The sequence below is a fragment of the Aquarana catesbeiana genome, linkage group LG03 (assembly GCF_042186555.1).
Source record: "Aquarana catesbeiana isolate 2022-GZ linkage group LG03, ASM4218655v1, whole genome shotgun sequence".
NCBI lineage: Eukaryota > Metazoa > Chordata > Amphibia > Anura > Ranidae > Aquarana > Aquarana catesbeiana.
In genome coordinates, this window is record NC_133326.1 from 319042802 (window position 1) to 319056118 (window position 13317).

Below are 13317 nucleotides of genomic sequence, written 5' to 3' on the forward strand. Positions count from 1 at the left end.
CACCTTGTTAACCACTTAACAACCGGCCCATAGACAAATGACGGCTACAGGGAGGTTGCTTAACTCTGGGAGGGCGTCCAGGGACGTCCTCCCAGAATTCTGCTCTCGCGCACCCCCTAGGGCGCGCACTCGAGAGCATCCGTGACCGCTGGGTCCAGAGGACCCGGCGCATCACGGATCCCGGTAAATGGCCGCTGATCGCGGCCGTTTACCATGTGATCGCGCCGTCAAATGACGGCGCGATCACATGTAAACAAACCGGCGTCATCTGATGACGCCGGTTCCTCTCCTCCCCTCCTGTGTACCAATCGGTACACTGTGAGCGGAGAGGGGGATGGATGGATGGCTGCACATTGTGGGCTGCATCTGTAGTGCCCACAACGCTGCACAGTGACATCCATCCATCCATGCTCAGCCATCCCCACTACTCTGCATGCCCTGCAATGCTGTGCAATACTCTGCAATGCCCTCTGCAATGCCCCACAATACTCTGCCATACCCCACAATACCCCTGCAATACTCTGCCATACCCTGGAATACCCCGCAATACTCTGCCATACCCTGGAATACCCCGCAATACTCTGCCATACCCTGGAATACCCCGCAATACTCTGCCATACCCTGGAATACCCCGCAATACTCTGCCATACCCTGAAATACCCCGCAATACTCTGCCATACCCTGGAATACCCCGCAATACTCTGCCATACCCCGCAATACTCTGCCATACCCTGCAATACCCCGCAATACTCTGCCATACCCTGCAATACCCCGCAATACTCTGCCATACCCTGCAATACCCCGAAATACCCCGCAATACTCTGCCATACCCTGAAATACCCCGCAATACTCTGCCATACCCTGCAATACCCCGCAATACCCTGCAATACTCTGCCATACCCTGCAATACCCCGCAATACTCTGCCATACCCTGCAATACTCTGTGATACCCAGCCATACTCTGCCATACCCAGCCATGCTCTGCAATACCCCGCAAAAATCTGCAATACTCTGCCATACCCACCCATACTCTGCAATACCCCACAATACCCAGCAATACCCAGCCATACTCTGCAATACTTGGTGATACCCAGCCATACTCTGCCATACCCAGCCATGCTCAGCCATACTCGGCCATGCTCAGCCATACCCAGCCATGCTCAGCCATACCCAGCCATGCTCAGCCATACCCAGCCTCTGTATGTGGCCAGGTTGTGGAAGTCCCACACATGTGGTATCGCCGTACTCAGGAGGAGTAGGAGAATCTATTTTGGGGTGTCATTTTTGGTATGTACATGCTATGTGTTAGAAATATTGTATAAATGGACAACTTTGTGTTAAAAAAAAAAAAGCGTTTTAACCACTTCCCGCTTTCCGTCATACGACGTCCTTGACTTTGTGCGGGGATATCTGAATGATGGGTGCAGCTACAGGGATCATTCAAATATCAGCTTTTTCAGCCGGCGATTCCCTACACCATAAGAATGATCATAGCGGCAGTTCCACTGCTTGATCGTTCTTACGGGAGGCGAGAGGGGACTCCCCCTCTCCCGCCGCCCTCCGGTGCTTCTACCGACTCACCGCTACGATCGAAACCAGGATCTTTTTTTTTTTTTTTTATTTCAGGCACAGCCTAGAGGTGAGATGTGGGGTCTTATTGACCCCATATCTCACTGTAAAGAGGACCTGTCATGCCATATTCCTATTACAAGGGATGTTTACATTCCTTGTAATAGGAATAAAAGTGATCAAAAAATTTTTTTTTTTGGAAAAAAGTGTCAAACTAAAATAAATAAAGTAAAATGAACAATAAAAAAAAAAATAAAAAAATTTTAAAGCGCCCCTGTCCGTGTGCTCGCATGCAGAAGCGAACGCATATGTAAGTCCCGCCCACATATGAAAACGGTGTTCAAACCACACATGTGAGGTATCGCTGCAATCGGTAGAGCGAGAGCAATAATTTTGGCCCTAGACCTCCTCTGTAACTCAAAATTTGTAACCAGTAAAACATTTTAAAGCCTCGCCTCTGGGATTTTTTAAGTGGCGAAGTTTGGCGCCATTCCACAAGCGTGTGCAATTTTGAAAGGTGACATGTTAGGTATCTATTTACTCGGCGTAACTTCATCTTACATATTATGCAAAGACATTGGGCTAACCTTACTGTTTTGTTTTTTTTTTAAAGCAAAAAACTGTTTTTTCTCCAAAAAAAATGCGTTCGAAAAATTGCTGCGCAAATATCGTGCGAGATAAAAAGTTGCAATGACCGCTATTGTATTCTCTAGGGTCTTTGCTAAAAAAACATATATAATGTTTTGGGGTTCTATGTAATTTTCTAGCAAATAAATGATGATTTTTACATGTAGGAGAGAAATGTCAGAATTGGCCTGGGTGCTCCAGAACGCCTGAAGGTGCTCCCCTGCATGTTGGGCCTCTGTATGTGGACACGCTGTGTAAAAGTCTCACACATGTGGTATCACCATACTCGGGAGTAATAGCAGAATGTGTTTTGGGGTGTAATTTGTGGTATGCATATGCTGTGTGTGAGAAATATCCTGCTAATATGACAATATTGTGAAAAAAAAAAAAAGAAAAAAAAAAACTTGATTTTGCAAAGAATTGTGGGAAAAAATGACAACTTCAAAAAACTCACCATGCATCTTTCTAAATACCTTGGAATGTCTTCTTTCCAAAAAGGGGTCATTTGGGGGGTATTTGTACTTTTCTGGCATGTTAGGGTCTCAAGAAATGAGATAGACCGTCAGTACTTCAGGTGTGATCAATTTTCAGCTATTGGCACCATAGCTTGTGGACGCTATAACTTTCACAAAGACCAAATAATATACACCGATTTGGGTTAATTTTACCAAAGATATGTAGCAGTATAAATTTTGGCCAAAATATATGAAGAAAAATTACTAATTTTCAAAATTTTATAACAGAAACAAAGAAAAATTTATTTTTTTACAGATTTTTCGGTCTTTTTTCTTTTATAGCGCAAAAAATAAAGAACCCAGCGGTGATTAAATACCACCATAAGAAAGCTCTATTTGTGTGAAAAAAAGGACAAAAATTTCATATAAATATAGTGTTGCATGACTGAGTAATTGTCATTCAAAATGTGAGAGCACTAAAAGCTGAAAATTGGTCTGGTTATTAAGGGGGTTTAAATGCCCAGTGGTCAAGTGGTTAATACCAGGTTGGACCCACTTTTGCCTCCCCTTTTGCCCCCCTTCTTCGTGGCATAGATTCAACTAGGTATTGGAAACATTCCTCAGAGATTTTGGTCCATATTGACATATTAATCCATATTGACATGATAGCATCACACAGTTGCTGCAGATTTGTTGGCTGCACATCCAAGATGCGAATCTCCTGTTCCACCACATTCCAAAGTTGCTCTATTGGATTGAGATCTGGTGACTGTGGAGACCATTGGAGTACAGTGAACTCATTGTAGAAAATATCCCCCACACCATTACACCACCACCAGCCTGAACGGTTGATACAAGGCAGGATGGATCCATGCTTTCATGTTGTTTATGCCAAATTCTGACCCTATCATCTGAGTGTTGCAGTTGAAATCAGGACTCATCAGACCAGACTTTTCCAATCTTCTATTGTTCAATTTTGGTGAGCCTGTGCGAATTGTAGCCTCAGTTTCTTGTTCTTAGCTGACAGGAGAGGCACCCAGTGTGGTCTTTTGCTGCTGTAGCCCATGTTCTATAAAGGCTTCATGTGTTGTGCATTTAGAGATGGTATTCTGCATACCTTGGTGGTTATTTTAGTTACTGTTGCCTTTCTATTATCTCGAACCTGCCAAATCTCCTCTGACCTCTGACATCAACAAGGCATTTTCGTCTACACAACTGGATATTTTCTCTTTTTTGGACCATTCTCTGTAAATCCTAGAGATGGTTGAGCCTAAAAATTCCAGTAGATCAACAATTTTTGAAATACTCTGGCCAACCTGTCTGGCACCAACAGCCATACCACGTTCAAATTCACTTAAATCCCCTTTCTTGACCAGTCTGATGCTCGGTTTGAACTTCAGCAAGTCATCTTCACCACGTCTAGATGCCTAAATGTATTGGGTTGCTGCCATGTGATTGGCTGATTAGCAATTTGTGTTACCAAGCAATGGAACAGGTGTACCTAATAAAGTGGCCAGTACAGTGAGGGAAAATAGTATTTGAACCCCTGGTGATTTTGTACATTTGCCCACTGACAAAGAAATGATCAGTCTATACTTTTAATGGTAGATTTTAACAGTGAGAGAAAAACGCATTTCAAAAAATAATAAATTGATTTGCATTTTAATGAGTGAAATGAGTATTTGATCCCCTATCAGTCAGCAATGTTTCTGGGTCCCAGGTGTTTTCTATACAGGTAATGAGCTGAGATTAGGAGCACTCTCTTAAAGGGAGTGCTCCTAATCTCAGCTTGTTACCTGTATAAAAAACACTTGTCCATGGAAGCAATCAATTATTCAGATTCTAATCTCTTCACCAAGGCCAAGACCAAAGAGCTGTCTAAGGATGTCAGGGACAAGATTGTAGACCTACACAAGGTGGAAATGGGCTACAAGACCTTCGCCAAGCAGCTTGGTGAGAGGGTGACAACAGTTGGTGTGATTATTTGCAAATGGAAAAAACATGAAATAACCGTCAATCTCCCTCGGTCTGGGGCTCCATGCACAATCTCATGTCGTGGAGTTTCAATGATGACGAGAACGGTGGGGAATCAGCCCAGAACTACACAGGAGAATCTTGTCAATGATCTCAAGGCAGCTGGGACCATAGTCACCAAGAAAACAATTGGTAACACACTACGCCATGAAGGACTGAAATCCTGCAGCATCCGCAAGGTCCCCCTGCTTAAGAAAACACATGTACAGGCCCGTCTGAAGTTTGCTAATGAACATCTGAATAATTCAGAGGAGAACTGGATGAAAGTGTTGTGGTCAGATGAGACCAAAATCAAGCTCTTTGGCATCAACTCAACTCGCCATGTTTGGAGGAGGAAGAATGCTGCCTATGACCCCAAGAACACCATCCCCACCATCAAACATGGAGGTAGAAATATTATGCTTTGGGGGTGTTTTTCTGCTAAGGGGAAAGGACAACTTCACCGTATCAAAGGGTCGATGGACGGGGCCATGTACCGTCAAATCTTGGGTGAGAACCTCCTTCCCTCAGCCAGGGCATTGAAAATGGGTCGTAGATAGGTATTCCAGCATGACAATGACCCAAAACACACGGCCAAGGCAACAAAGGAGTGGCTCAAGAAGAAGCACAATAAGGTCCTGGAGTGGCCTAGCCAGTCTCTAGACCTCAATCCCATAGATAATATGTGAAGGGAGCAGAAGGTTCGAGTTACCAATTGTCAGCCTCAAAACCTTAATGACTTGGAGAGGATCTGCAAAGAGGAGTGGGACAAAATCCCTCCTGAGATGTGTGCAAACCTGGTGGCCAACTACAAAAAACGTCTGACCTCTGTTATTGCCAGCAAGGGCTTTGCCACCAAGTACGAAGTCATGTTTTGTAAATGGGTCAAATACTTATTTCACTCATTAAATGCAAATCAATGTCTACATTTTTTAAAATGCATTTTTCTGGATTTTTTTGTTGTTATTTTGTCTTTCACTGTTAAAATGATTTAAAATTATAGACTGATCATTTCTTTGTCAGTGGGCAAACATACAAAATCAGCACGGGATCAAATACTTGTTTCCATCATTGCAAGTGTATGTGTATATACATATCCCCGTTCTGGCTCTGTCAGTAGCGATCGCGGGTGCCCGGCGGACATCGGCTCCTCAGTGATGCGGCAGGCACGCGTGCGAGCCTCTGGCAGTGCGAGCGCCCCCTATACCCCTTAAAGCGGCCGATTCGCGCAGGAGAGCCATTATGGCGGGTGGTCGGTAAGAGGTTAAACTTTTGTCTGTGAAATTACTGCATATAGGTTTAAAGGGGGGGGGGGTCAGTAACTTTTTTTGTGTCAATATACAAGTTTTAGACAACCGGCATGCCAGTGAACAATAACACAGTATAGACCTGACTTCATTAAGAGGAGAAATAGGGTAGGGGGGTTGGGTTTTTACATGTTCACATTTTTGCGTCTCAAAGCGGTACAATTATTTTGCATAGAAATTTGGCGATTTATATTGGGTCTGTAATTCTTAGCAATAGCACACTTAGATCTGTCCAAACAAGAGTCTAATGGATATCCCGGGTATGATGAAGTTTGAAACACAAAATCATAAATTATAATATAATAAATAAATATAAATAAATAAAAAAAATAATAATATCATAATAATAAAATAAATTTCCCCACGATTCACTATTGCTCAATTCTGCAAGTGTTCTAATTTACTAAAGGGACACTTTTTGGTTGCTATGGACAATCTCAAGTTTCCAGGCAGAAAGAATAGTATATATAATATAAAACTGCATGCAGGGCATGGACCAAAGCACTGGGGACAAAAGGGAAGTGAAATGATTTCATACAGTACTGTAATCTGTAAGATTACAGTACTGTATGTGTTATGATTTTGACATTTTTTTTTAATTTGCCGCCAGGCTCCACCCCTGTGCGTCGCGACGCTCGCAGGGAACAGAGCCTGGCACAGAGAGGCTTCGGAGGAGGACGGAGCCCGCAGACAGCGCGGGGGGACAACGCAGTATCCTGGGGACAAGGTAAGTATACTGCACCAGGATCCTGAGATGTAATCCCGAGTGTGGCTCGGGGTTACTGCTAATGGTGCTGAAATTTAACCCCGAGCCACACTCGGGAATACCGTCAGGGAGGCTACGCAGTGACGGCAGACAAGCCTCACTGAAGAGTCGTGGAGGTAGGCCAAGTTTTGCCATTGACAGCCTATTGAGCTTTTAATTTCAACCTACAACAGTGGGTCTGTTTTGTAACAAGCAGGGCCCATGCAAACCTGCGCATATCCCTCTTGACAATCTTCTGAGTGCCACTGAAAATGGCATTGCATGCCGGCCTTGCCCCAAATGCCTGAGGTTGCCTATCCCTGATCTAAAGTGAAAAACAAAATGTAACATATGACAGCTTATCAGTCTGTAGATGTGGTGGTTGCATTACTTTTCACTCTTTTTTTCTAAATTTTTACCTGCTGATCTTGCCAGCAAACAGACTGTCCTAGGGTGAAAACAGTGTCTCATGGTATTTTATCTAGCTGCCATCCTAGGATTGGAAGTGTTTTTAAGGCTACAGGACACCTCTTCCTCTCCACATGTTCATAACATAGTGAGAAAGTATTTTGTGGTCTGCGGAGATGATAGCCAGGAATAAAGTAACACAGCAGTCCCCAACCTTTCTGGCACCAGGGTCCGGTTTTGTGGATATAGCTTGCCACCAGATGCAGTCATTTGCCACTCACTGAAAGGCTTATAATAGGAGTCTCTAGTGCTAATGATCTGTATTTGCAGCAACTCCCCAGTGCTAGCATTTTCGCCTCAGCACCACCTGAGATCATTAAGCTTTAAATTCTCATAAAAAGCACAAAACGTACTGTAGATCCCGTGCATGCGCAGTTTTCAGTAAGGTTCACGCTCCTATGAGAATCTAATACCGCCGCTGATCTGACAGGTGGTAATATGAGCGTCTGAAAGGGCTTATTATGGGCTGCACTGTAAAACGTCTCTCACCTCAAGGACACACCGAAAACCATTGTTTCCTATTTGTCCCATTTACACTGCAACAGAGTCTATGGCTGTGCTGCAGCGTGTTGTGATAAAATGCAGACATGGTGCATTTTTTTGCAGAACACTGTGCCAAATCCCATGGCAATGTACAGCAGTGCATTGCGTCTACATTTTGTACACTTCAAATAAAGTTTCTACAACTATGTTTGAAGTTGTAGTCTACATTTTTTACACTTCAAATAAAGTTTTTACAAAACGAAAAAAAAAGGGAACTGTTTGATGTGCTGAATCACGCACCACACTTCCCCCTACTGCTCTGGCAGCTCTGCATTCCCATGTGAATTACAGATCAAGCCCCCTGCTGTGCGGCCCAGTTCATAACAAGTTACAGACCAGTAATGGTCTACAGTTCCGGGGTTGGTGACCTCTGATGTAATGGACAAGAGTAAAACATAGGCACAGAAAGTTATTGGCTGCTAATTTTTATGTGATACACCTATTGAACTGATTTAACAAAACTCTTTTAACAGCATATTTAAAAGACTAAAAGACAGCAAATAGGAGGAGCTAGTAACTCTAAAATCTTAGTAATGACATTATATTTTCATATGTAAGTAAAAAAACAGTACATGACATACAGGACCATCTTTAACACAGAGCAAAAGGGGCCAGTCATTGTTGTGGGGCCCAAAGCAGCTGCCCCTTGAGCACACAAATAGTTGATAAGTGGATTCGGGAGGGCCCAAGAAAATGTTTGCCCAGGGTCCAATCAATATTAAAGATGGCCCTGATGACATAACACACACAAATAAAATATACAAAATTGAGATTTTATAAATATGGGTAGATATAAAACAGCGAGATAGGGGCTAGAATAACAATATAATAGGAGTACCTACCTCAACAAGACCTTGGAGAATACGAACCGATATAACACACCCAAAATGTACTTTTGCTGCTGATGGAATTAGCATATTTAGGACTGAGGTTAAAAAAATAGCAGCACCAAATACCCTGTAGGAATAAAAACAAATGTCTCCAGCACATTTAGATGGCACACCACACCAATACATGAAAAAAATATAAGACAGATTTATTTAAATATTTTAATTACTTAGGTAAGGTTTCATGAAAAATTTTGCTATGCCACTGATAGGCCTGTAATGCTTTAATAAAATAACTACAATAAAAAAGTGCTATAGATGGTCTTAATACATGTTTGAATATAAATACCTATTGGCAGCAAGCTTATTTGCTATGAATCCTCCAGGAATCTGGGTCACAATGTATCCCCAGAAAAACGATCCATGGATCAGGCCAACAGTTTCTGGATCCCAGTTGAACTGAGCTTTCTATCAAAAGATATGTAATTTATTTAAAGGATCTGTTCAAAAAATGGTGCATGCACAATTTTTAGTTCATTGTGGGGCCTTAAGCAGCCTAGCCAATGGCTTCCTTAATGCAATGCACATTACCATACAATGCTATGGATGGGGCTGGTGCGAATAACTCGGAATTTCACAAGTTAAATTTCTAATTTACCTATAAACATCTGATGAAGGCAATCTGCAAAATGTGATACCAATAGGTTTAAACAACACCCTGAGCACACCAAATATTTACCTGAGCCCATCTCGATCCAGCGATGTGCACGACAGCCTTGGCTGTCCGGGACTCTCCCTCCTCATTGGCTGAGGCAGCAGTGGGCGCATTTGGCTCCCTCTGCTTTCAATGAAAATCAGTGAAACAAAAAATGGAAAATGGGAGTCCCGCCTAAGTGCACTCAAGGTAGCACTCACCGAATGAGTATCGGGGGGCGTAATCAATATATTATATGGAAAAAATAGAAAAATAAAAAGCTGAATGACCAAAAACACACCCTAAAGAGTAAACTACACAATAATTTATTAGCTATAATAAACAAAATACAAAGATATTCACAACCACTCCTTAATAGATAGATATGGTGGGTATACCCAAAAACAATGGGACCCCACCAAACTATCAGACCCTCCCTGTAAACAATTTGATCCTACATGAATAAGTGAGGGAGCCCACAATTGTAGAGCCCTCCCTTCCCCAATATATAGCACCCCCTAAGACACTTGTAATACCCCCAGCTACCAACGGGTGGAGGCTGAACTGTGAAATTCCTGAAGGAGCAGCGTGATTTCGCCAATGCAAAAATAATTCACGCTGTTTCCATAAACGAATATCTCAGTGGCTAGCCAAAACCTACAGTCAGTCAGTCAGTCAACAAAATGGTGATGAAAAGTATGGACAACAAAGTTATAAAAAACCATATCAGGAGAAGGTGTTAGTCCAAATGTTGGATAATAGATAGAGGGTGGGAAGAGTCAATACTTCCTCAAATAAGGGTCAGTCCCATTATTCTCATCCTGTATGTGAACTGTTCAATATTTATAAGTTCACCGCTGGATTTAAAGGACAAATGCCATAAAGTTGGAACATATAGATGTATGACATACAAAATGGCTATATACCAGAGTATCTGCAACATACATGTGTAGCCTCAAAGTTGAAGGATAAGTGCTGTATAAAGATATTATTTCAGTAAGCAGCTGATTGCTGTGTGTCCTCCAGGTATAAATAGCGGATAGAGTATAAGACAATGACAGCCAGGTTTACACACTCATACTTGATCAAGCAGATATGCCTCCAGTGTACAATGATGTAACATGATCGGTCAAAGAGCGGTCTTGGTGCATGTCTGTATTATGTGTATGTCCAAACGATGTTCCAATGCATCCACACAAGGAGCAAGGCATAGGTGAATATACAGCTGAGATGTTTGACTAATCAGCGGGGTTGTTATCCATTCCATGACACCTGCTGCTGGTTTAATCCATGGCGGCTCATCTGAGAAATGAATGTGTTTGATCGTTTCCGAATATAGATGATCAGGTAGCAGTTCAGTACCCCAATTTCCTCAAATAGGTATGAGCTGGGGGGGGGGAGCATGACGGAGGTGCTCTCCCAGCATTGGTAGCTGGGGGTATTACAGGTGTCTTAGGGGGTGCTATATATTGGGGAAGGGAGGGCTCTACAATTGTGGGCTCCCCAACTTATTCATGTAGGATCAAATTGTTTGCAGGGAGGGTCTGATAGTTTGGTGGGGTCCCATTGTTTTTGGGTATACCCACCACATCTATCTTTTAAAGGGTGGTTGTGAATATCTTTGTATTTTGCTTATTATAGCTAATAAATTATTGTGTAGTTTACTCTTTAGGGTGTGTTTTTGGTCATTTAGTTTTTTATTTTTCTATTTTTTTCCAATGAAAATCAGTGAGCCAATGAGGAGAGAGAGGGGGCAGTGCCTGGCTGCAGCCCTCTGTCTGAATGGACACACAGAGCAGAGGCTCGGCTCAGGTGCCCCCATAGCAAGCTGCTTGGCAGGAAGGAGGGGCCAGGAGCGCCGGTGAGGGCCCCAAGAAGAGGAGGATCTTGGGTGCTCTGTGCATTTGTAAGAACAGTTAGTGTTAGGCTTGAATTCCACTTTTCCACATTATTAATCTTAGAAAACTCTAGCATTTGATTCCTTCATATCCTCCAATATAGTCTCAGTGCAGAGATAGACTGGTGTTATGATTTACAGCCCCTTAAATGCTCACAGGAGGGTGTTCAAAAATAATTCTATCTAAGGCTTTTTTTTGTTAGGAAAATGGTGAGGAAGGCTTAAAATCTCTATCAAATTGATACTGCTGTCTTTGCCCCCATTTGGGAAATTTCTCCTCATCGTCTGTCTGACAGGATAGGAAGTGAGGGAAATATTCCCATTTCCATTATTTGAGTCTCAGACTGAACAGGAAGTGAAAAATCCACCCAACGGGGACATGAGCAATACTTTCTATGAAAATGAATTAGGTTTAGAATGCCTATCTAGATGCTATTTCTGTGTTTGTCACCTCATTTGTGATCCAGCTGACACATGCCAGAAAGTACAGAATGACAATTACAATCTCCCCTACTGGGACATAGACAGCATTTAAAATATAAAAAAAAACCTTAACAAGGGCACAAACATCATTTAAAACCTGAAAGAGTTTCTAATCTTTTCCTATTCTATCCTAAAATAAAAAAAAAAATTGTCTGGAGTTCGGAATTAATCATGCATAAGGAATGATAATTTCGCTGCTCGATCTTCAGACTAGTATTTTTTTTTTTTTTTTAGACAAAGGTTTATTGAATAACGCACACAGTAAATACAAGAGCACATTTAAGTTTGCACAATCCAGATCCATCACATATGGGCCAAAAGTAAAAGTACAACAGGTCATAGCAACATTCCAGAAAAACAATGACAAGACGTAGTAGGGGTATATAATTGCACAATTTCCCTTCAGACTAGTTTACAATGTCTATGAGCACTTTAGGGTGTTAAGGTCAGCTTATTAAGGCCATCCATCTGCATGCTGCAAAAGGTGTTCCATTCACTAAATAGGTTAAGCACCAGTTCCCACAAGCTTGACATCATTATTGGGCCATGAAAACAGCTTTTCTTATGGGCCAGTAAAAGTTCTAACTTAATTAAACATGCTGCTTGTGTTCTGGCTGAGGGGGGGTGTGGATGAGCCCTGGACTGGGGGGGTAGAGGAGGCCCTGGACTGGAGCGTGTGCTGGAGGCCCTGGGCTGATGGGAGGTGCGGAGGAGGCCTTGGGCTGGGGAGTGCGAAGGAGGCCCTGGGCTGGGGGGTACAGAGGAGGCCCTGACTTGGGGGGAGCAGAGGAGGCCCTGAAGTGGGGGAGTGCAGAGGAGGGGCTGGAGTGGGGGGGTACACAGGAGGCCCTGGACTAGGAAGGGAGTACACAGAAGGCCCTGGGCTGGGGAAAGATTGCAATCATATGGTTGGGATCCACTCACATGTCTGGACCGGCACCCAGCTCAGCCTCTCAGCGTGCCGCTGAGAGCCTGAGCCGGCCACTCCCGCCCCCTCCACAGGCCAGTGTTTCATTGAGCACCGGGGGGGGGGGGGCAGTGCAGAGCCAGAAACTGACCAGCTTTCTGCTCAGGAAGTGATCGACGGTTTTTGATTACTCGGTTCTCAGCCTTAGAGCAGACAGAATTTGGAGCAGCTGTGCATGGTAACCAATCAGCTCATAGATTTCATTTTTAAAGCTGAACAAGCTGAAGATAGAAACTGATTGGTTGCCAAGCACAGCTGTTTCGGATTCTGACTGCACCAGTTTTGTAATATTTACCTGAGCCCCCTATCGATCTAGCGCTGTCCATGAGAGCCTTGGCTGTCCGCTGACTCGCACTCCTGATTGGCTTTTGGCAGCAGCAGGAGTCATTGGCTCAAACTGCTGTCAATAAGAGCCAGTGAGCCAATCAGAAGACAGAGGGAGTGGAGTCGAGCCATGGCTCTGTGTGTATATGGACACACAGAGCTGTGGCTCAGGAGCGTGCCTGCTTGGGTGATCCCATAGCAAGCTGCTTTCTGTGGGGGCACCCAGAAAGAAGGAGGGGCCAGGGGTGCAGGCGAGGGACCCGAGAATAGAAGGATCCAAGCTGCTCTGTGCAAAACCATTACACAGAGCAGGTAAATATAACATGTTTATTATTTAGAAAAGACCTTAATATCACTTTAAGGTTAGCTGTGTGTAGTAAAGGATCTGCAATAGAACA

The 13317-nt window shown here is 43.3% G+C and overlaps 1 protein-coding gene across 1 annotated transcript in view; it reads right to left on the reverse strand.

Annotated features, from left to right (window-relative positions):
- SLC17A8 (solute carrier family 17 member 8) overlaps positions 1-13317 on the reverse strand; it is a 73121-nt gene that overhangs the window by 43491 nt on the left and 16313 nt on the right. Inside the window, exons 3-4 of the mRNA XM_073620391.1 lie at positions 8904-9022; positions 8570-8684 (exon numbers count right to left, since the gene is read on the reverse strand). Coding sequence (XP_073476492.1) covers positions 8570-8684; positions 8904-9022 — 234 coding nt within the window. The remainder of the gene's footprint in view (positions 1-8569; positions 8685-8903; positions 9023-13317) is intronic.